This window comes from Porites lutea, chromosome 8, assembly GCF_958299795.1.
Source record: "Porites lutea chromosome 8, jaPorLute2.1, whole genome shotgun sequence".
NCBI lineage: Eukaryota > Metazoa > Cnidaria > Anthozoa > Scleractinia > Poritidae > Porites > Porites lutea.
The window spans coordinates 3,656,075-3,681,208 of NC_133208.1; the positions used below are offsets into that span (position 1 = coordinate 3,656,075).

At 39.9% G+C, this 25,134-nt stretch overlaps 1 protein-coding gene across 3 annotated transcripts; it reads left to right on the forward strand.

The window, feature by feature from the left end:
- The first annotated feature begins 8,045 nt into the window (after positions 1–8,045).
- On the forward strand, positions 8,046–23,427 carry LOC140945701 (tetratricopeptide repeat protein 38-like). Of its 3 annotated transcripts, XM_073394735.1 has the most exons (16): positions 8,046–8,148; positions 9,513–9,590; positions 11,505–11,586; positions 12,488–12,620; positions 14,005–14,178; positions 16,447–16,522; positions 17,511–17,630; positions 18,146–18,205; positions 18,924–18,962; positions 19,348–19,426; positions 19,785–19,855; positions 20,384–20,478; positions 21,229–21,307; positions 21,412–21,489; positions 22,033–22,106; positions 23,040–23,424. In XM_073394735.1, the coding sequence occupies exons 1-16, from the start codon at positions 8,113–8,115 to the stop codon at positions 23,128–23,130; spliced, it is 1,365 nt and encodes a 454-aa protein (XP_073250836.1). In that variant the 5' UTR covers positions 8,046–8,112; the 3' UTR covers positions 23,131–23,424. The 3 variants fall into 3 exon arrangements, with proteins under 3 accessions (XP_073250836.1, XP_073250837.1, XP_073250838.1); XM_073394736.1 differs by lacking the exon at positions 22,033–22,106 and having other exon boundaries at positions 23,040–23,427; XM_073394737.1 differs by lacking the exon at positions 18,146–18,205 and having other exon boundaries at positions 23,040–23,425.
- The last annotated feature ends 1,707 nt before the right edge of the window (positions 23,428–25,134 follow it).

Genomic DNA, 25,134 nt, shown 5'->3' on the forward strand with positions numbered 1-25,134 from the left:
AAGTTTTATTAAATTGACCCCAGGTCTTCATTAGATTGGCCTGGAAATGGCAAGCGCTCAGAGTGCATATTTCATGGGCAATGCCGTAAAAATCGGTGAAAGCAAGATTGAAGTAAAACTCGCTAAGTGGGATGCGCATTAAAATCCGCTATAAAATATACATGCCATTAGGAATTCTTTAACATCAAAAAGACCTGCTTTGACTTATTTATTTAGTTATCCTCTTAGGTTGTTCCGGATGTGAATATATACTCGCAGAACAAATTAGGTACTGTAGCTTGAAAGAGATTATTTAATTAGTCGACATCAACACGAACCACGCGGGCACGTGTACTAGCTTTTAATTTAGATTGCTTTAAATTATTGCTCGTGTGATTAGAAAGAAAGTTCCGAATTTTCTCAAAGATTAGACAAACTGATTCGTTTCTTACCTTTCTATTGCAAGCGTTGTGTTTCTTGTCTTTACCCTTTAAAAGTCAGCATATTTATACACAGCCACTCTAGAATTTAGTGGTTATGGTAATCTAGGAGTTATCGTTAAATCGAGCCAGTCGCTTGATTGTTTCACTCATCGATTGAGCGTCGTTATCCTAGCGCGTGAATTCACTCGAGGATCAAAATAAATTTGAATGAAGATTGGATGAAAGTTTGAGGTGAATTTGGTGGAAGATACACATATTGTTATAATTATCTGAAAGGGACATGTTCTACGATAGTTTCCGGTTTTTAAACGCAATCGCCGAAAAGCCGACGCGAACCATCAGCGGATAAATTATAAAATATCGAGAATCCCTCGCAGTTTCATCGACTAATATGGCTCTTTCTTGCGACGCAACCCTACGCAACAATTCCGCTTGCTCAGACTTCTTGAGCAAATGCGTTAGATATGTATCACTGAAAAAGTTCTGTCAAGCATGCAAATATCGCTGTCGAATTATTCTCGCATATTAAAGCTCGCGTTGGCTCGCCGATGTTAGTGCACCCTTGCGCGTACAGTGTGTCGTTTAGACGAGCACATGGGCCGCCAGCAACGCAGGGTATACAATATACAGCGGGAAAAAAACTGTATAAAGAAAACCGGTTTTGACCTCCTTCAGAAGAGAATAAAATGACTATATCGCCAGCGATAAGATGACGTACCTTCAAACTCAGTGCTATAAGTGCTTCAATCCACCTCACTTTTGCCTACTAACAGTGACTATAGTTTCCGGACTATGCCAGGATGCCAGGATATTGTGGTATGAATTGGTGTCACATCGGGGTGGCGGTACCAATCACAGAAGAATCACAGTCGCCACAAGAACAAAAAGTATACAAATACGCTGAATACGTTGCTCTTGCGTTGTTTGCTAATGCAATGTTTTCCTACCTTACTAATGATGTAATGTTTCTTAAATAAAAAGTTTTCACCTGCTATTTTGCATATTTCAATACAGTGAAACCTGTATTAAGCGAACACCGTATTAAGCGGACACCCTCTATCCTCTATTAAGCCGACAGTAGCCGAATTCCCCCAATTTTTTTCCCTTATTTTTTTTCAAATGAAACCTTTATTAAGCGGACACCTCTATTAAGCGGACGCGGACACCTAAAAAGTACCGGAATGGTCATTTCTATTGTTGCCAACCTGTATTAAACGGATACTTGTAATTAAATTCCACCACCCAACATGCCAGACACCGGAAATGTGAAAGATTGCCACCCACAAATTTTTCGATTTTTATATTAAAAAACGTGACTTGACGGACTTATTTGATTAGTTTCACAGTACAGTATTGTTTCCTATTTCGTTTTGTTTGTATAGAGCTTGTTTCACTCATCTGTTAATTAAAAGTTCTTCAAATTTGAGTTGTAATCTATGTTTATGGTACTATGATCAATTGGTCCTCTTTAATAATTGCAAACGTATATCGTCATTGGTATTCTAAACGTTTCCACTGTTCATTTGAGTGATAGTAGCTGGTCTAGATCACACAAAATTCGGCCTCTCGTTTAATCAATTTCAATTTTTTGTTTATTGTTGTCAAAGTAATATCGATTTTACTTAAGACTACATTTTCACAAATTTCAATCCATAGCCAATTACTGGTGAAAATTTTATAGCGATCGGACAAGGAAAAAACCACTTGAAAAATATCGGTATGGCCTCTGAAAAACTGTATCGAAACACTTCAAACTAGCTATTTCGATTTCCATAAATGATGTCAGAGGCACGATTCCAAGGATACTTACTTGAAAAAAGACTGTTCACAAAGCAGACTTGTCGCCATAGTATCGTTTAGTTCAAATCATACCAGTTTTTATTGCCCTGAAGAAAATGAAATAAAACCAATAATTGATACAATATTGTTTTCAAAGAGCAGAAGTACAGGATCGGAGTACAGCAGCAACAGCTCGATGACTCATGACGTAACTCGAAGCTACAAGCAATTAACTCACAGAGCAAGCCCTGTGATTGGAGAAAAATTTTTTTTTTCGCGAAACACGAGTAAACTGACTACTACTTACACTTTCAGATGAAAATTTCCGGGCCTTATAGCTTAGAATTGAAGACATGTTTGGCTTAACGAACATAGAACCAATTAAGGAGAATAGTAGTTATACGAGGAAAAGTAAGACGCGTTCTAAATGAGACACAAACTGTGCTTTATAATTATAAAACGACACATTTTGTCTGAAATAAGAAGCTTCTTATCTACTAAAGAACAGGTGTTAAGAGTCTATTCCGATAAGCGACATGGCCGTTAAACAGCAACACAAAACGGATGAATTGACGACAAACGACATGAAGTTGATTCGAAACTACGACAGCGGTGAGGAAAATCACAAACACAATAGCAAAATACCGACAGGGGCTCCTCTTAAATACGCCCCCCCCCCCCCTCACAAGAGGGCCTCAGAGTAAAATTCTGACAAGCGATATGGCCTTGAACCGGGGGGTATACTTCCTTATAATAGGCTAATGGGGATGTGCCGCCGGATGGGGTCGCATTGACTATAATGGGGTCGCACTTTCAACAGAGTTACTAGAATGGAGTTTTGGGGTAAGGAAGTTCTTCATATTTACGGTTAGCAAACGTACCACAATTTATACTGTAGGTGAAAAGTAAAGTGTTCTTCATTCAGTTTAAAAAATGAGTCAATTCATCTGAGGATGACCTATTTAAAGGATTGATAAGGAAGATACGTAAAAAGAAAGTGACTAACTTGGGATCATGAAAATTACATATTTACCAAAACTGACTAATGGGGTCTATAATTGGCCACAGAATAGACTTTAATGGGGTAGGGGCTCTGAGAGGCCAGCGGCAAGTATCCAGCAAAAATAAACCCAAGTGCCCCTCCACCGGGCCTTGAAACAGCGACTGAGGATAGCATAAATGGCGACAAACGACATATGCAAATGCAAAGATGGGCTGAAAGTGCGGCAGGGGCAGCTGAGATAAGCGCAAATACAATAGAAAAATCCCGAAAACGACATGACGACATCTCGTCAATACCAGCACCGGCAGGTTTTGAAGAGACTAGGGACATACGTAACCCCCCAAAGTGGGCCTCTGTTAAGGGCTCGTGTTCTTAGATAAGGACGTATCGTTGCTAAGTCGCTGTCTCGTCACCAGTCCTCGTTGATCACTGGGGGATATTGGAGTTAATTATTAAGAAAACAAGGACGAAGGGAGTCCCCGCTGGCGCTCCACGCTCGCTCTCATCATTCCTCCCTCGCTTGTCTCGCTTGTTTCGCGTGCTCGCGTGTTCCCCACTCCTCAGCACGTAGCCTTGGGAAAGGGGGATGAGTGCGGGCTCATTTTCCCGAACACCGGCTGGTAATCGAGCCTATGGAGGAGGTAGGCTAAGTCACGACTTATTTCAGACCAAATGATCCTAGCGTACGTGGCAGACGTTAAAAGGGGGAGGGGGACGGGAAGAGGGAATTCGGGCATGTCCCCTTCCCCTTTTAACTGGACTGGCACGCAGGCTAAAATGATCGGCTTATGCGGGACATTTTTCGTCTTATTTAGGACACGTCTTATTTTTCTATGGCCCTAATTTGTGCCATCCGATATAAAGGATAAAATAGCCTGCGAGCAAGCTCTCCTATTTGGGCAAGCGGAACGCCGCTCGCTCGCGCTTTCTCGCGAGACTCGTTTCACTCGCCCAAATAGGAGAGCTTGCTCGCAGGCTAAGGATAAAACAGTTTTAAAAACAATAGAAAGAAGAAGTGTGACGTCACGTTACCATGGTAGCAAAATGTTTGGATCACAACAAAACGGAGCTTAGGCAACTATGACGGCGACGGCAACGAGAACGGCAAAAAAAAGCAATAAGTTTGTATTAGTAAAACAACAACTTTGCACGTGCATCACGCTTTTTTGCACATTTTATAGCCATCGTTGCACGACTGCGACATGAAAATTTCTAATTTCACGCGCCGGCTTCTCGGAGTAGGTGAACACAACGCAAAAAGTTTCATTTTCTTTTCCTAAACTCAGATACGGTCATTTCGGATTCAATCCAGACAATTTCGCCAACACTTGACAAATTAAATGAAATTGAATAGGATCGATGAAGTTTGAAACTGTGCGAATTTACTCTTTATTAAGTGAATTTTGGGTTTGTTGCATTGTCATCCAAAAATTTTGCTGCTATGGCAACGTGACGTAACAACTTTTCCTCTCTATTTATAACTACCTGCCCACGACTAGTCTGCTACGCAGCCGTTTTTAGAGTCGTCACGCAAGGCTCCTCCCCACTAGTTAGTGAGGAGGAGCGTTGCGTGACGACTCTAAAAACGGCTGTGTAGCAGACTAGCCCACGACGGAACTAAGCTGAAACTTGAATGAAATACACCGTTAAAGAACATGAAAAAGCATGACAAGTAAATACCCGGCAAAATGAGTCTTGATAATGTCACTCCCGCGAAGTTGGTCTTGACCTAACTAAGGTCAATTCGAGTTAACTGAACTAGCCCCCCGCCTCGAAAAATTACCGGATCTTTCGCCAATTCAGTTTTCCGTGCATGAAGACACAACATTAGGATCACCAAAAACACAATTATAGGTTGTGTCATTGAGGAAACTGAAAAATAGATAATAATTTCTAAGTTAACCCTTTTCATTTCCAGAGCGAATTAGGAAGTTTTTTTGTCTGGTGGGTCGTTAATAGTACTAGTGAATCACTGGGTGAAATCTTGTTGTGTGATCATTCAAATGAAACGTCTTGGGCGCAGGCACCACTTTAACACAGTAGTTATTCGTTTTTCGGCATTTTACGAAATGAAAGTTGGATTTTTTTTGTCTTTTTCTCTTTAATCTTAACGTTGATCACTTATGGGTTCCCCGATGTTTTTTTTTTTCCTCTTTTTTTTTTTTTTTTTAGGGGAGGGGGCGTCACACGCAAGAAAAAAAAGCTGAAGTACATGTATATTTTCTTGAACACCTCCCTTCAAAAAAGATGATCTGTCCCAGTTTAATACCTCAACCACCTGGTACCTAATGGCTATTCGAACCCGGCGATCGACTGGTTTCTATAGAATCGCGTTGATGGCCTACAATTTTCACCTTAGGATCAACGGTCCCAGCGCACAGTACGAACAAGAAAATCATATTGATTAGTAATACGACTTTGGAATTTGGAGATAATTTCATCCCCCATCTGACTCTTTGCTTTTCCTCGACTATAGTGAATAAGCTATTAACAAGCTATTATTAAGTCAGGGATAAGATTGATGTGATAAGCACTGGTATGAAGACTTGTACTCATGCATGATCATATGTAATCTCGTACTCGTGCGAAGTTCAGTTTAAAGGCTTACTCACTAGTGGGCTCCTGTTTTCGCATATTGCATTGAAGAAGGGCAAAAAAGAGTCCGGAGATGTTTTAGCCTGTACTTGTCAGTTTTGCATGGAACGTGGAGAGGGCTTTGGGGGTTACACCCTAATATATAGTGAATAATCCTCTCCTTTGCTAACTGATAATCAGCCGAATTTGGGGGAAATAATGGCCCGTGGGATACCTCTGCAGTTAGATCTTCGAATTCCCACTTTGACCATATCGCGTCAGATTGGTTTCCATATGATCATTTACCGTTATTTTCTCAATGACCTGATCATCCGTGTAGACCGTCAGTTCTATAATCCGCATATAACAGGCAATTGCGAAAGGAGCTGGGAGGGGGGAGGAAGGAGGAGGGATCGGGATCGCCCCAATCGGTCCGATTGTCCCACACCACATAGTGGATCGACTCTATCTGTAAAACTACTTAGGCGATCGAGACGAGCACGCTTATTTACCCTTTCACTCTTGATAGGCTAACCTGGGCTACCCTAATTGAACATTGAGATCGTGATATATAACAATCAAGTAAAGCAATCAAGCGTGGCTTATGACTGACGCCATGGCTCGACCACTGCATCAATTGAATTATACTGAAAAGCAACCGTTCACATTGTCAACTATACCTTTGATTTCATAGTCTTCAATACTGACTAAAAGCAGGCATTGCTTAATTATCCCCCTTTGCTTTCTCCTTAGTAACTGCTCGAAGATCTTCGGGAAAGACCCGTAGCTTTTTAGTTCAGCCTTCCAACTGCTACACAGGCTGGCGATGAATGAGGCGAAAGGTACCGACACCCGAAGTCTTCTATCTCCACTGTTAATCACGATTGACTTCAGCGGTGTGTGCAATCGACAGCTGTTGATGTATTAGCTTGCTTGCCCGGACCAGCTCCTTGGAACTGCTGGATAAAGAGCTTTATCAAAATATTTTTTTTACTGCTTAATTTCTTGAATGGCAAAAAACTACATAATCAATGTCTTTAAGGGTTAAAAATGCGTAACCATAAGTGAATATCATAATTAACTGCTGAACAACACTGGACGAAACAGATTTTCAGGTGAATTGTTTACCATGGGCACAGATTTTACGTTAAGATTGCATTGTTATAGTGGACTTGTATCATGAGCAGTATCTTAAGAAAGTTAGACGATAACCTTTTAAGTGGTAGCACAATCGGATAAATTTTCCATTTAACAGATGTCTCACTTTACTTATCATATCAAAGACTGACTTTCAAAGAATAACAGGAAATTATGAGGCTCTCGTTTCTTGCTCTCTGTCATGTCATGTGCGACTTTTCACGTGCGGCAACATTTATCGAGAGAACATAAAGCTTCTAGTTCTACTCCTTTGCACCTCAAAACCTATAGACAGACTAAATGAAGGTGGCAACGTGGAAGCGACAACTGGGAGCGGAAAGGAGCGCGCGCGAAGATAGGGGCGGGGTGTGTTGAAGAGAGTGGATGCGTGAAAGCCACTCTACTGAGTTTGAAGGCTAATTAAGAAGGTCATTTCAGCCCATTGTAATTGTTTCATCCAGGAGATTTGACTCTGTTGACCTACAATAGGATGGAGGGTGGGGGGAGGGGGGTATACTCAGCCTGCGTGGTAGACAGAATAGCGGAGGGGTATGGAGGAAACCACCTCACTAAATATTCCCTTACCTCCCCACTCCAACGCAGCGTACATTCTCTTTCCCTTAGCCCGTCGTTTCTTTTGTACTTGGGACGAGAATGAGGGCTAGGGTCTACTCTATTGTTTTCCGATCTGGTTTAGTCTACTGCTTGAGGTGCTTCTTGAGTCCTGTAAGAGGCAACATCGAAGAATTGAAGAAGCGTGCAATTTTCTAAGAGGGCCTTGCCTCGTGAAAGCCACTTCCACCGGAATGATTTGAACAAGGATTATTCCCCGGATAAGAGACCTGCTGTTTTTAGCCTGCGTGGCTAACGGTTGTTACGCACGAGTACTTTCTCTATCGCCACTGACATGCAAAATACAACACGCGATAGCTTCATAGTCTACCCTGTTTTAAATGTTAAAACCCCAAAGTGTTTTTTTTCCCGTCTTTTTTTGGTTGTATGACCATTTACCGGAAGTATCAAATTATTCTTAGTTTATTGCGTGACTGTGGACTGCGTGACTGTGCGACTGACACTGTTTCCAGTCCTCCACAAATTCCCTCTGTGCATATGTACCTTGCGCGCGCTGGGTCACGATCATTCGAAGGTAGGTATTGGAGAGTAACACATCCTTGGGAGTGAAGAGGCGACGGAGATATGTCCTACACACATTCACATTGGAGAGATGTCGATGTAAGTAACTTTTGTGCTTAAAAACACTTACAAGCGTCCCGTAATTATGGTAATAATAATTGACCATCGAACCTAAGCTAAAAGAATTACCTGAAATATTGCTGAATAATGCCTTTGATCTAGCACACTAGGGTGGAAACTTATTATAGCAAAGTTTTCTACATGGTCTGTTCTTGAGTTGCTGGAAAACTTGTAGCTTCATTTAATTTAAAGCAACCAAAGTCCCAAAAATTATTAAACTTCTTTGTGTTTGGTTTGGCTTGGTTCAATTTTATCCGCTTGGTTTAATTTTTATTATAAATTTGTTTTGGGTATGGTCATGTAAGATAATGAGTTTAAAACAGAGAGAAATTAAAATTTAAACCAAGCGGATAAATTTGAACTAAAACATTTTATACACTATGACTGTCGATTTTCAGTGAGTTTATATTTGCCCTGAGAAGCTTTCAGTCCATTGACTTCCTCATTTTTTCTGAAGATCAAGAAATGCTGACATTGCCTGATGTTGTTGTGTGCATTTTTAATAGGCACAAAATAAATAAATAAATTGACAAATTAAAATAAAAGCGAGTCTGTTCTTCAAAGTGTGGAAGTCAAATGCCAAAAGTGTATAATTTAACACAAGTTTAATCATCCACTGATGCACTGATGTGGGGGGCATTAGCACTCATCAACACGCCCAGTTCTTATATGTAAATCACCGTCTCAAAATATTAATCCTCAACTCAGCCTGAAAAACTCTTCCTAAAGCTGTACCTAAATATTGATTTACAGCTCCTTTGTTCAGTTGGTCTATTAAAAAAATCTTTCTGTAGATTTTTAAGAGGAATCCATCAGGATATTGAGTAATTTTAATTTTCAGTGGACAAAAACGTTGTACCAGGATAATTTAAGTAATATCGCATTATTTTTTACATTTTCAAGGGCTATATAGATGTAATTTAAGTTATCTGTAATAACACAAAAAAAAAATTCTTATGGGAGCCTGAGAAAACAAATGTCAAATTTCACAAAATGACAGCTTACACATGAAATTTTCAGAATTTTACCTGTGTTTTCACAATTCTTGTGAAATTTGACATTTATTTTCTCGTGCATCCATGAGAAATAGTCTTTGGTGTTATTTCAGATAATAAATTATATCTATAGCCCTTGAAAAATGAAAAAAGTAATGCAGTATTGTTTAAATTATTCTGGTACAAGGTTTTTGTCCACTGAAAGTTAAAATTTTTCAATTTCCTGATGGATTCCGTCTTAATCTCTTTTTCATATTGGCTGCTAACTTGATATATGCACTTGTCAGAGATGATCAGTGCAAAGGCAGCCAACAATCTTAATCAGTTGTGATTCTGTTCAAACTGCAGGCTTGGAGAAAGGAAGGCCTTCGCTTGGGTACTACAAGTAATGAAGCTGCAAAAATGTATGATGCAACTCTTACTCAGGTCTGTGTCAAAAATAATCTTATGAAAATAGTATATTGTAATAAATATTAAGGCAGAATCCATCAGGAAATTGAGTAATTTTAATTTTCAGTAGACAAAAACCTTGTATCAGAATAATTTAAAGAATATTGCAATCTTTTTTACATTTTTCAAGGGCTATAGATGTAATTAGTTATCTGTAATAACACGAAAGACTATTTCTCATGGGAGCCCGAGAAATTAATTATGTCAAATTTTACAAAATGACATCTCGCACATGAAATTTTCAGAATTTTTTCTGTGTTTTCATAATTCTTGTGAAATTTGACATTTATTTTCTCGGGCTCCCATGAGAAATAGTCTTTGGTGTTATTACAGATAACTAATTACACCTATAGCCCTTGAAAAATGTAAAAAAGATTGCAATATTCTTTAAATTATTCTGATAATTGAAGTGAATGTGATATTGTTTAAATTATTCTGGTACAAGGTTTTTGTCTAACATTTGAAAATTGAAATTACTCAGTTTCCTGATGGACTCTGTCTCAAGTTAATTTGATTATTTCCTAGATTTAATTTAAGTTACTATAGTCTTACCAGTTCTCAGTAGGATTAGATCACAAGAGTATCAATCCAGTTACTACAGTCACAGACCTACATGGTGCACCACAGTCCCCCCCCCCACCCCTACTGCCCAAGACAATTAGACCACTCTACTGGGGTCTACATTTCCTATGAGGGGAGGGGTGTGAGGGAGCTAGGTCCTGTGTATATATCCTTCTGGATTTGATAAGAAAGGGCCAGTCCACACTATGTTATGAACTCCTTTTCTGGTCCAAAACAACTCCAGTCAATCATTTTTTTTATGAGTGTATTCTTTGATATTTTGCTCCAATAATGTGTTGACATACAATGAAAATGTTGTTTACAATTTATTGCAACACCAGTCAACAACAGATTCTTAAGTTTTTTGCAAACAGACCAATAACATTCCTGATTTGAGTGCTGTTTCCTGAGAGGTTAGATAAGTTTAAATGGTTTGAAGTTTTCAACGGTTGCATAGTTGATCCTTGAATTTTATTGTTCCGTTTACAAAAAAACTTGAGAATCTTTTGTTTGCATCATAAGACTTTCTGACTGAATATTAATCTTCCAAGTGCCCCAGTTCGGGTAGTCACACTGTAAATATGTCTCCTTGTGTTCTACCAATTAGGTAGAACATGGCAAATGTTATCAGACATGAATGACTGCAGATGACCAACTGTTATTTAGGCTCTGGCACATAATTATCACTCCTTTTTGTGGTCTCATTCGCCACTTTAGAAATGAGAAAGAAACTGAGTCAAGTCATTAATTTTGGAAAGACTTAGACTGCATGGGACTGGGACTGGGACTGGGAAAAGGGAAAACAAATTGGCCAATAGCTGACTGGTGCATCCCAGGGTAACAATCCCAGAAGTCTTTGCAAAAACTAACTCATCCCAGTCTCTTACAAAGTTGCAAATTGAATATTAATTGGGGAGGAGGGGGTGGGGTTACTTGGGTTAATTTTTTCTGTGTGTGTGCCTCTGGCCTCTCAGAACCCCTACCCCATCATAGTCTATCTTGTGGCCAAATATAGACCCCATCTTAGTCACTTTAGGGGAAAATGTAATTTTGCAATCCCCATCCTGAGATGAATTGACAAACTGGTTAACTGTGATGACATGAACTCTTCCCATTTTAAAATCCATAGCTTCCTGAATTTTCTGATCCCCCAAATCCCAAAAGGTGTGATCCCATTCTAGTAACTGTAATGAAAATAAGCCCATTATAGTCAATCCAGTCATAAATAATTATGCTACCCCATCCAGCGGCACATCCCCATTAGCCTATTACTAGGAAGTATCCCCTTATAGATGGATATTAATAGACTCCATTGTTTGCACATATTAGGTGATTGCTCATGCCGATGATCAAACTGTTGGAGGTTTGGAAGGATCCGTTTCAAAGATGCTTCAGGCTGATCCTGATTTCCGTAAGCATCTCTTTTTTATGTTTTCATATTGTTTTTGTTTATTAAGTCCTATAATTTAGTTCCAGAAAATGTCCATACCTCCTTCATATTTTTTTAGAAGACATTATTTTGTTTCTATGAACCTCCCACCCCTTTATTTATTTTGGACCGGTATTGTCTTGGCAAGAATTAGTGTCTGGCTATGTCATGTACCCTAATGAGAAAACTTACAGTTGAGGCTCTGGTAAGTTACCACCTTTGAAATTGGAAAAAGTGGTTGTAACTTAAGAGCTGCCGTCACTTATGAGGATGAGCTCTCATAAGTGACCGCATGGGAAAACTTTAGAGGGTGGTCACTTACGAGAGTTTCAAAAACTCATTAATAATTTATAAAAGAAAAACGAAAGAAATTTTTTATGTTTAATGAGTGCCTTTATATCTGATACAGACAAGGCACAACTTTATGTCCAATTTTTTACACTAAGTAACCCCAAAATCATTGTCAATGAACCATTTTAAAGTGCGGTCTGCTGTTTCATTAAAGTGTTGATTTAAACAGTGATATGAATAAGACTCTGAGTGGTCACTTACAAGAGTTTTAATAAAAACAAAGGAAAAGTACATTTAGTTAATCCCAAAAGTGGTTGCGGTTGCTTCTGGGAGTGGTCCCTTATGAGAGCTTTTCATTACAAAGTTTAACTCAAAGTTCAAACGAGGTTTCACAAAGGTGGTTGTAACACTAGAGTTGGCCACTTACAAGAGTGGTCCTAAGAAGCGCTTCATCTAATATGAGGTAAAAGTTATTATAACAATGATATTGACAAGATGATGAACTCAAGAGACTAATGAAAAAGAATACAAGTCATTGAGAATAATTTTCTTGTTAATAATAATAATTAAAGTGTGGTATTTTTTTTTTCAGTCATGGGTCATGTTTTAGCCACTTCCCTTCAGCTCAAAGATTCTATGGATACTATTTTCTCTTTATCGGCCAAAAAGGAGTTGACAGAAAGGGAGAAACTGTATGTAGAGTCTATAAAACACATGTCAGCAAGGTATTGTTTTTTCTTACAACTATTGTATAAAACTATTTAACCCTTTAAGCCCCAATATCCACATACAAATTCTCCAAACTGATCTCTATACATTTCCTTTAAGAATTAGTTAAGAGAATTTGATAAAAGATCAAAGTATTTTCTCTTCGGTGATCATTTTATTAATTCTCATAACCTCATCTCATGACAGTGTATGGATATTGTTAGGAGAAAATTGATGTTGGTCACTATTGGGAGTTAAAGGGTTAAATCATACACTGTACTAATTCTTACAGGGTGCAAAGAAAGTTAGTTTTACAGCTTGCCTGAATGGCAAGCTGTCCAGCATTTACTAGCCCAAAATTCGTTTCAACTAGCTAGCCTGAAAATAATTGTAATTTGAAGTCCCCAAAAACATGACTTGCTATTGGGCAAGTTAAGAATGTAAACAGAATTCACTAGCCCAATAGCAGAATCTACTAGCCCCAAGCTAAAGGACACTAGTTTCTTTGCATGCTGTCTTAGTTGTGTTAGATTCATAGTGTTTTCTTAGGGGTCAAATAAAGCCTGAACCACGCCCAGAGTTGGTCCCCTGTTGGGGTTTCATTCCAGTTATTCATTTGGCTCTGTTTTAAACAAGCGCTGAACTGGTATGACTCATCACTGCAAAGGCTCTAATAAGGGATTGTTTGGAGGGACAGTAAAAACATTGCCGACAGTAGCACACCACCTGATAAAGACGCCCTCAAGGTTATTCTGAGTAAAAAAGACATACCTGACAGTGCATCAGGGTTTTTTGGAATTCTTTAATATTTTTAATTATTGAAGATAAGTTGCATTTCTGAAACTACTAGTATTATCGCTGTTTGGAACATGTTACATGTAATATTTGTAGTGTGCCGCAGCAGGATTAGCTCAGTCAGTAGAGGGCTTGACTGCAGCAGAGCTGGAGGTCATGGGTTTGATTCCTAGAGCCGGACAATTACTCAGAGTCTTAAAATAACTGAGAAATGAAGGTACTCCCTTTGCACTGTGCAAGCGGATTGACCGTCACGTGGCTTAGATAACCATGTTAAATGGTGGTCCCGTCTCAAGTTGTAGACATGAAAATAGTGTCCCCAGTTAGTACTGTCGTGCTAAATACATTTACGCTCAAGTAAAGCGCGCTTTTTTAGCTTTGTTGACCCTCATGCTGTCTCTCCAAACAATCCCAAGAGACCATGTAGTGGCATATGGTACACAGTTTTTCCCTCATTTGGAACATGGGGAATTGTCATTAAACCCGCCTCCTTAAGATTAGAGTTATTCCCCCATATAGTTAAAAATTATTTCACAGTAGGTAATTTCATTACGTCAACATTGCCTAAAGTCCTGCTTTTACTCTGACTTGTGCTTTGATTTTCAGAAATGTTATCAAGGCACAAGATTGTTGGGATGATATTGTCGCAGAATATCCTACAGACATCCTTGCCTTAAAGCTTCTTACGGAGTACAGCATATTCTTTGGTCCGAAAGATCGGATAAGGGACAGTGTTGCCAGAGTCTTTCCACATTGGGAAAAGGAAATGCCATTATATGGGTAAATCAGACTGTTTTTATTACACACATGTGTTTCTCAATTTAGACTTAAAGGGGGTATCTACATGCAGACTTGGAGGTTATTGGAAGTTGACAGGGTGGGTGGGCAGTTGAACTACATTACAATACAGCTTAAGAGACAGGGAGATAAATAGAGGAGTTATGATCTAACGATAATTTGAGCCAGGGCTAAAAGCGAAGCTCTTGTCAATATACCTATAGTTTACTCAAACAAAAAAATGGAATTGTGCAATGCTAAATGGCTATGGCAATGCGAATGACAAAAAAAAACTAAACAATAGGTCTAATTAGAAAAAGAACAACTTTGCACATGCTGGACACTTTTTTGTACATTTCTTTGCTGTTGTTTTGCACAACTACGTCCTCAAACTTCCAGTACATTCCTATAGTAACACGTTTTATAGAGGAAATGTTGCATGTGTTTCAGTGTGTTCCCCCTACCACATATCGCTAGTGGAAAGTGTTTTCCCTAGTGGGGAACAATTCCTAACTGTATGTGTTCCCCTACCCGAAAAAACACATGTCATATAGTATTTCCTGTGTAGGGTAACACATATCACTAGGATATGTGTTTCCCAGGTAGGGGAACACATATCACTCGGGATATGTGTTTCCCAGATAGGGAAACACATGTATGTCACTAGGGATATGTGTTTCCCAGGTAGGGGAACAATTGTATCACTCGGGATGTGTGTTTCCCAGGTAGGGGAACTCCTATCACTAGGGATGTGTGTTTCCCAGATAGGGAAACACATATCACTAGGGATATGTGTTTCCCAGGTAGGGGAACACATATCACTAGGGATATGAGTTTCCCAGGCAGGGGAACATGTATCGCTAGGGATATACATGTGTTTCCCAGGTTGGGGAACACATATCACTAGGGATATGTGTTTCCCAGGTAGGGGAACACATATCACTAGGGATATGGGTTTCCCGAGTAAGGGAAACGTATCACTAGGGATATGTGTTTCCCAGGTAGGGGAACACATATCACTAGAGATATGGGTTGCCCAGGTAGGGGAACACATATCACTAGGGATATGTGTTTCCCTGGCCGGGAAACATATTACTAGGGATATGTGTTTCCCAGGTAGGGGAACACGTATCACTAGGGATATGTGTTTCCCAGGTAGGGGAACACATATCACTAGGGATATGTGTTTCCCAGGTAGGTGAACACATATAACTATGGATATGTCTTTCCCAGCTAGGGGAACACATATCACTAGGGATATATGTTTCCCAGGTAGGGGAACACGTATCACTAGGGATATGTGTTTCCCAGGTAGGGGAACACATATCACTAGGGATATGTGTTTCCCAGGTAGGGGAACACATATCACTAGGGATATGTGTTTCCCAGGTAGGGGAACACATATCACTAGGCATATATGTTTCCCAGATAGGGGAACAAGTATCACTAGGGATATGTGTTTCCTAGGTAGGGGAACACATATCACTAGGGATATGTGTTTCCCAGGTAGGGGAACACATATCACTAGGGATATGGGTTTCCCGAGTAAGGGAACACATATCACTAGGGATATGTGTTTCCCAGGTAGGGGAACACATATCACTAGGGATATGAGTTTCCCAGGTAGGGGAAAACATATCACTAGTTATGTGTGTTTTCCTGGTAGGGGAACACATATCACTAGGGATATTTTTTTTCCAGGTACGGGAACAGAGAAAAACAAAAGGGATGTGTTTTTCCCTAGTAGGGGAACACATATCAGTAAAGATGTTTGTTTCCCGAGGAAGCGAACGCATATCACTAGGGATATGGGTTTCTTAGGGAGGGAAACACATAACTTATAATGAAAGTCTTCTCCTTTGTTTTTATTCATGCTGTTTGTTTTCTGTGTTATTCACCTCAGTGTAGACATTAAAATTTAGTCGAAAAAAGGATTCGGCATTTGTTGTTTGGTTTTTCTCTAAAAGTTCTGGTGGCTATGTGATTTACCTCCAAATTGTGCGTTTACCTGAATGCAAAATTATACCCTGGCCCACATGAACGGGTGGAAGTGCGTACGATTTTTTCAGAACCGAACTTTTCAGTAAGGATGCAGAGATAATATTCATCAAAGTTTTTATGTGCTAGAGCTCCACTGTAATGAGACCACAAAACTTTTAACTCTGGAGATAGCACTCTGTTGTACTTTTATGGTGTACTTGCTCACCACAATCATTCCTTAATACCATGAAAAAGACTGTTCCTAAACATTTTTTTATTTTTATCTTGTAGGTATCTCTATGGCATGCATGCATTTGGATTAGAAGAGACAAATTTCTATAGAGAAGCAGAGAAGCAAGCTCGTAAGGTACAGTGTATGCAATGATTTTTAAAATAATTTGATCCAATGGAGAGTAAAACATATGCAATGAAGTTTTTCCTTTTCAACCTGCAGCACAAATTTATACAACTTATGATTTTATGGCTCCTGTCTTTCTGGGAACAATGTAACTGCTACCCTGCGAGCAGAGGTTGCATTTTCGCTGTGTGAGCTGGCGTGCGAAAAGTAGCCTCTGCCGACAACCGTTCAATTTTCTATCGTGCATGCGCGAAATTCGTCACGTGATTCGCAAGCAAAATTTTGTCGTCGGGTCTGTCGTCAAATGCTGCGACTTTTGCGGAAAGAAAAAAATTGCGACAACTCTGATCTGCTACGCAAGACTCACGCAATGGTCTAAACCGATCAAGAACAGGAAAAAAACCCTTTTTTTTAATTTATTCGTCGAGATTTCTGGACGGATTTGAACGGTTGCAAGTCGGCAGAGGCTACTTTTCGCACGACAGCTCAGACAGCGAAATTGTAGCCTCTGCTCGCAGGGTATGTAACTGCTAGAGAGGTATTTCAAAGTCTGTAAATGTCCTTGAGAGTGCGTAAGTGGATAAATATTGACTAGTGGGGTGTGGACAGCTGTTAACTGTCTGTGTGACATAGACATGGACCCAACTTAGCGGACACCTGCTAATACGAACGTCTCATTATTACAGACAGTTGCTTTGTCCCTGGAGAAAGAAAGCCCTTACCTTTTTTTCTAAATTCAACCTGCTTAATACGGACACCCCGTTGATAAAAACACTTTCCATGGTTTACTGAATCTCTGCAATAACAGTGTTTGACTGTGCTAAAATAGACTATGTTGTGTATTGGTTGATGTTTATAATATCGTTACAAATTTTCTTTAATCCCTACCTCGTCCCTCGGCTTGTCTCGCCTGCTCGCTTGTTTCCCAAGCCCCACTTATTCTTGGGAAAGCCTGTGGAGGGGGCCGCTTTAATCCCCCGGTTTTTTTTCTCTTCAGGGACTAGAGATGATTCCCAAGGACTGCTGGGCTACTCATGCCTTAGCCCATGTTATGGAGATGGAGGGACGGCAAGATGAGGGGATTGAGTTTATGAGCAAAACTCAAGATGATTGGGTGGTACGTGTCAGTTTCTGTGAAAATCAGTATATTTTAAACTTTGGGTTTATCAGCGGTCTTGTGAGGTACATTGTAAAACACAGCTGTAGGCCAACATTAAGAGATGCATCTTGGTAAACTTCACACATGTATTATAAGTTGTCTTTCAACAAGTCTCCAGATACGTTGGCTGCAGTTTAGTGGCCACTTTTGAAGAAGTGAGAATGACACTGTTTCCTAACTACCTCTTTGGGAACCAAAACACGGCAGACGCTCAAGTGGGCGACCAGTAATAACATTCATTGACCAACTACAGAGTGACACCGGTCTTATATATTGCATCTGTCATGCGATCATGGGCTACAAACGGGGGAGGGATAGACTAATCAAATCGATGCGGGTGCGCCCGAAATAGATGGATGATAAGTTGTAAAATCATTATTTTTTTTATTTTATCCCTTTCGGTCTTCTAAAAAAAGGTTTTACTTTTAGAAGAGAAATTTTATGATGACTATTTTATTTAATTTTCTTTACAGTCCTGTGAGTCTCTATCCAGTCACAATTTCTGGCATTGGGCTCTGTATTATATCGAAAAGGTACAGATATTTTGTAGAGTTTCAGGCTAAACGGCTAGTGCATTTCACACTTCACTTCAAACAGCATGAAATTCTATGCCTCTTCCCTGTGTATAGCCCTCCCTTGCGCGCAGACAAGTTCTACAAATCTCTGTGTGGAGGCTGTTTTGAGTGGAGATGTGTTACAATAGATTACAATAGATTACTTAATTTGTGTGGTAGGCGTTGCGTTTGAAAGGGAATGGAAAGGGTATTTTGGTTGCGTGAGAAGCGCGAAGGGCGTGGCAGGCGTTTGAAAGCCGGGAAGGGAAAGAGGATCACCGTCTCGCACCCAAATAGTTAGACAAATTGGTTGCCAAGTATCATAAAAATGTCCTCATATTAGGCGTTTAATTCGTGTGCTTTGATCTTTGTGCTAGTTTCAGTAAAACTGTCTTTACCTGAATCGTATGTTCCCTGCAAGCGAACCTTACTTGAAACGTGGTGGAAGCTGTGGGATTCGAACGCACGTCATAAATATTGTAATATGAGTGTGAATCAGATGTTTCTGTTCAGTCCGTAACATAGGCGAGGCAGAAGAAAAGAACCTAGAGTTCTCCTTACAGAATTGATACCCACACAATCTTCAATTATCGTGAAGGACATCCCCTCCAGCAGCCCTACCTACCCCTCCCTCCAAAAAAATGAGCTCTTCAAGTGCTGAATATACCGTCACTTTGTTTGTTTATTTCTTCACCAGGGAGATTATGAAGGTGCGTTAAATATATATGATAATGAGGTAAGTTCTGCTAATCCACTGACTTAAAGCCCGTTTAGAACGTTATGGAGAAGTGCTCGATAACTTTGATTTGAATAGTCATTGGTGACACTTGAGGATTTTATCCCGACTTAAAGTTTAAGTTAGAACTGCCCTGTTCTGCATAATAAACTATGCCTCTGTTAATTCAATAGCCTGTGTATGGCCGCCCCCTCCCCCCCACCCCCCCGCCCTAAGAATCATGGAGTTCAAAACATGACGATTATTCAGAAGCGCTCTTCTTTTCTTTAAAGTCCACAGACAATTTCTACAAAATTAGAACCACTGTACACGAAGTAGTAATCAGTACCGAGGGAGAGTACCTGTGTTAAATGCTGTTTGAAACAATTCAGTGTTTTGTTTACAGATTTTGCCGAGATGCGGTGCCCAGAAGACGTTTCAGTTGTCTGATGGTTCTTCTCTGTTGTACCGATTAACCTTTGAAGGTTAGTCTTACACTTTGTATTATGATAATATACCGTGACACTGTGATACAGTATCTTCTGTCCAAGCTATTCTGATTTCCCTCTCGCGATCATTTGTGGTCGACAGTAACGATGATTTACCTACCTTCGGGGGTCACTTACGGTCTTCATCGGGGATCATTCGCGGTCCATTTTAGGGATCACTTGCGGTCTCGGTCAGGGATCATTTGCAAACCATTTTAGGGGTCGCTTGCGGCATCGTTTGGGGATCATTTGCGGTCTCGGTCTAGGATTATTTGCGGTCCATATTGGGGATTACTTGCGGTCTCGGACGGGGATCATTTGCGGTACTGTACAGTTCGTTTTCTTTATTGTTTAGGGGTTGATGTTGGCGACAGATGGCAACAGCTGTGTCGATACTGGGAAAGCCATGCGGATGATCATTTTTTGGTGAGTGCAGAATGTATTAAGAGTTGATAGTACAGTCGACTCCCGATAACTCGAACCTTATAGGGAAATCGAGAAAGGGTTCGAGTTACCAGGAGTTCGAAGCAAATAACCGGAAATAAGCAACTAAGCAAATGGATGAGGAGGGAATGCAAATATCATGCGCACTTTACTTCAAGGGCAGCAGGAAAAAATATTGATAGTTTGAAGAAGGAATTAACCAACAAAGCTTTATTGATATACGGGGATGGACTCTGAATTTGAACTGGAGTGACAAAAGTTAAGACAAAGAATTTGCACGGTTGTTTTGAAATAAAGTAGAAAGTGCTTCGGGTGGGGAGGGTTTCATCGCCTCAGTGTCTTCAGTACCCAGTTGTTTTTTTGTGTCGTGGGATACCGACATACTGCGGATAAATCACTATCTAGCGGATAAATATTAGCGAAACCAATTGCGCTGTCCAGTGGATCGCGTTATCCACTTTTTGAACAACTGGGGTCTGACGGAAGTAACACCAGTCCTTTACTGTACAGGCTTTTACAGACTCACACATGATGATGAGTACTCTTGGAGCTAAGAATGAAGAGCTGACTATGAAGCTGTTGAATTCTTTAAAGACATACGTTAGGTATAGTATAATCTCGAATATGATAGGCCGTAAGTTGCGTTTGCGTCTGAGTCAGTGGTGGTTAATTGATCCCAGTTTCCCGCGCAACCTCGTAATAGCCAATGAAAAAAGCGATAGCGTCCTCATACCGGTGGAATTCGTTACATCACCGGTTCAGGCATACGCGCGACTGCAAATTGCCAGTACCTACTCCCACTCCACCTAACTCATCCTTACTAAAGCAACTGAGTCGCTTATTTAGACTGAGCTTAGATAGAGTTAACCAAACTGCAGTTTTCAACCCGTTTCAATTTAGCCGGCCACGCCTCTTAACATTTCTCTGAACGACATCAAGAAGGGTCTAGGGCTTCGGCCCACACGTTTTGGGGTTTGTTTTATTATCATTTTCCCATTTACGTTAAATATATACACCGAATTTAGAAAGATGAGGCAAGGGAGCCCATGGAAGCCAATAAGGCTTATGAAAAGGACCAACTTTAAAAATAAAAATGACTTGATTACTTAATAAAATACTGGCTTAGCCCAGGAACTATTCCACGCCACTTATAGCATATTTGTGACACTTCGTATAAATAGTTTGCCCACCGTTAATTCCGCGCATTGGAAGGCCATTATTCTCCCCTCCACTTTAACCCTCCTCCGCCCCTCCCCCCAAAAAACAATTAAATTGTATATAAACGGACGATTAGTAGATTAAGGCTTTAGTACCTTTCCAAAGCAATTGCCATATTTTTTCCTTTGTTTCACCAGCGATAGTTCAGGTTCAAACTGTGAAATATCGCGTGAAGTTGGTGTCCCTGTGTGTGAAGCTTTTGTGGAGGCTGATAAGGTATGGAGAAATTTCTATTTTTTCGAAAGTGAAGTAACTAACGAAAACTAACAATATTTTTTCAGTATGTTGTGGTAACAGAAACATATCAACCGTCTTTGCAGGGCAATTTTGACAAGGCGGTGGAGATATTGAAACCTTTGCGTTACAAAATCAACCTGTTAGGTGGAAGTCGAGCGCAGGTGAGGAAATGTTGATTGTTCTTTAGTTTAAAGATACTGTTTATGGACTTATGCCTTGAGTGAAAACGTGCAGTTTCAGGAAGTTTGCGTCACTTACTGTCTAGTTTATCATGGTTTCCGTCCACCGTGAACGGTGTAAACGATCTCCTAGCGGATAACGTCTTCTTCAGTGTGGCGTAACCAACCTACGCTCTAACTGACTAATCTTGTTAAGCTTTGCTTGTTATTTTTGTACTTGCAATTTTGTGGGTGTTTCTTGGCGTTGTGGAAACGTAGTATGGGTATGTAGTATGGGTAATGTTCCCAGCTGCCTTTTCACTCTTTGGTATAAAACATCATTTAGTGATAGAATTTGCCAAGAACAAACTGATGTTAAGAAAGGAAGAATATAACTAAAATAACTTAAAGAGAGAACATTTCTTTCTGGTCATCCAGCAAGGGACAGCTTCTTTATTACTTCGCAGCGTAGTTTGATAAGAGTTCTTTATACTACGACTTTATCAGTGCCAAGTTTTTAAAGGCATTTCAATACACCTTCTTTAGCGCGATGTCTACGAGCTGTTTTTGATCCACGCTGGATTGCAGTCACAGCGTAAGCAAGATCACCAGTTTGTGAGGTATTTGAACGTTGTTTTTCGTACAACGTTATCTGTAACCGTTATTGTGTTTCTCGGTAATGATGTTAGAAGCATCGAAATGTCGAATCATACTATGTCTTGATCATTTAGCTTACGTTTGAGATTCCAGAGGCCTCTTTCCTGGCATTGTTAGCTCTAAGACGTTCAGAGGATGGGAGAGTAGAAATTTAGAAAGATCCCGAGAAAAAAGTGGATTCTCATCGTTCCCTCGTGACGAGGAACCTCTTAAGAGAAAAGTCTTTTTAACAAGAGAAAGAGTGTTTTATTTGATATCCAAACACCGTGAGGTGATCTGTGAAAACAAGTTGGAAAGGAGTTTTCTCTCATATCCAAATGCAGAGTGAAATTTTAATCATTAGGATTGTTTCATCGATATTTAAACAATGAAAATAAGTTGAAAACGAGGAAAGAACAGGAAACAACAATTTCCAAGCGTCTAAATGTCTAAAGCACTCATTCAAGTATTCTGTGGCAATACAGCTCATCAACTGACGAAAAATTCTTACAAATATTTAAAACAAAAGTTTGCAAAATGTCTTTCTTTTTGCTTTTTTCTAACTATGAGAAGTTATGCTCTCAAGCGTGCAAACATTCTTCCCCTCATACCAATTCTGGGATCTTAACCACAGCCCTGAGAGTTCCGAATATGTTTTTCGAGATCCGGGTTTTGCATTATTTAAAGGGTGGGATTCGGGATTTTAAAGAAAAGTGGGGGCGAGATTCGGGATTGAAAGCATGCGCGGGTTGTGGGATCCCGAAAATAACGATCGGGACTTACGAGATTTCGCGAGAATTTGGGTCGGAATGACGGGATTGAAGAACCATATTGAGGACTCTCAACCCTTAGTGCCCAAGTTAACGTCAGATCAATAGATTAATATTTCAGTAAACTATCGGTTTTTTTGTTTTTAGATGTTTGTTAGCCGAAAGAAAAGCAAAAAAGGAAAAGGCTCCCATGACAGACCGACTGATGGCCAAAGCACTTGCACTTCAAGTAGATTAGTACTGCATACGTCGTCACGCCTTCCTGCCGAGGCTTTGTCACGCAACCATCATTAATTTGCACACTGTTCACTAAGTTTAAAACAATTTTTTGCCTGTGTATAAAAGGACTGTGGGTTCCTCCCTTTACATCTCAGGGAGAAAAGGTCGGTGAAGATTCGTGAAGCATGAACGATCATCATGCGGCTAATTTACAGGTCAGTAACGGTAAAAGAACAAGGTTAGATATCGTGTTATATTGTGTTATAACGGAGTAGATTTAGAAGAGAACAAAAAGACGCCTTTTTTCGCTTTCCAAAAATCCATTCGGTCAGGTCGTACCCGGTTCATGTTTTTGCTTGCCGTTATTTTAAACAGGTTTCTATTAAATTTTTTTATACACGAATGCGAAGCATTCTTCCAATGCAATTCCTTCGTCCTTTCCTTCTCTTAAACGACTGTGGAAAGGGATAGAAGTACATGTAACTTGCGTCTGGGCCATTGCATAATTGACAAGAGATAACTGATGTGCACAAATGTCAATTTTGCGACTGTTCAGGCACATGAAATGGTAACTGGTAACTCGTGATTCTGTGTGTAATATATTTTTAACGAGAATGAAAGGTAAATGAGACTGCAATAATTCATGAGGCATGAGTCAGTGATGAGTCAATGAGTCATGAGTCAATGGTTCGACTCCCTTAGATTTGCGCGCCGGTAACTGCTACAAACCTAAATCTAAATGAATGCTAACCACTTCGAGTCAGTGGCTCACCCTAATCACCATCGTCAGTGCTTAAACTCAATCACTATTTTCAGTGTTCAATGCTCAGTGACCTGACTCATAACTTGACTCGTGACTCATTGGCTCATAAGACAAGCTTTCTCATTTTTAACTGAGTTTTTAAGGTCCAACTGGGATGAGGAGGTATAATAATTATAAAAAGGTGTTAAAACCCAGTAAAAGAAAAAGAACTGAACGAATGACTTTGACTCCTCAACCCTTGGGAGTGATCAGAGAGTAAAAAAAATGATCAACAAGTTAAAAAGGCCTTGATCACTAAACATATTCTCCATATCATAACCAAGAAAAGGGTATTGAAAACAATGAGGAGAATGAGTATATGACGAACTCGCGCGGAAACGCTTGCTAAGCAGGCTAGTAATTGACGAGATACTGTGCACTTGAACACCATCTCATTTCCACATTTTCCTCTTAAAGCAAAACATTTAATGTTCATTTTAATATCTGAAGCTAAATTTGTACGATTACCATTTGAAAAGTGCGACTACTTAAATAAAACGCGCAAAGAGCGTCTCTGTCTGGACACTGTCTATGTTTTTTCATACATGTTAGTGTATAGGGCTCAGTTAGAAAAATTCCGATGTCCTATCCGTGTATAGTGTTCTGGATGGGCTGTGGCCCCCTGTCTTCCTCCACACTTCATTCCGTCGGAATTCTTTTCGAGCCTGTGGACCAAATTCTCAATTCTCACACTTGAAGGAAAATTTTGAGCTATTACGACCTTAGTTAACACATTTTCGAGGTGCAATCTAAACTAGAACCCATGGGAGAGAAAATTCCATGAGAATGACCGTACATGAGTGTACACTTATGTCACCAGAGACGCACTTTCTCTTCTTTCCGTGTCTGAAGCGAACCAAATCTATCTAAAATCTATGTCTTTTCTCTTTTTTTCATTTCTACAAAGCCTGTGCGTGCGCAAGTTTGATCGACGAATAGCGGTTCTTTAAACTTAAGAACTCTAATTTAATTACATGCACATTCAAGGATATTTAACGATCAAATTCAACAACCACATTCACAGTTATCGACATCTCAATTTAATACTTTCAAAGTTCCCGCTCTCTCTGTATGGTACAGTGTATGCATGGGAGACTTCTATTCACCCCTATTAAGGGATGCAAAACTTGGTCCCCGAAAAATGTTTACATAATTTTTTATCAAGTTTATTTAAAGAACATCTCTATTCAGGGAAGAGGGACAGTTTTTCCGGGTCCCAAG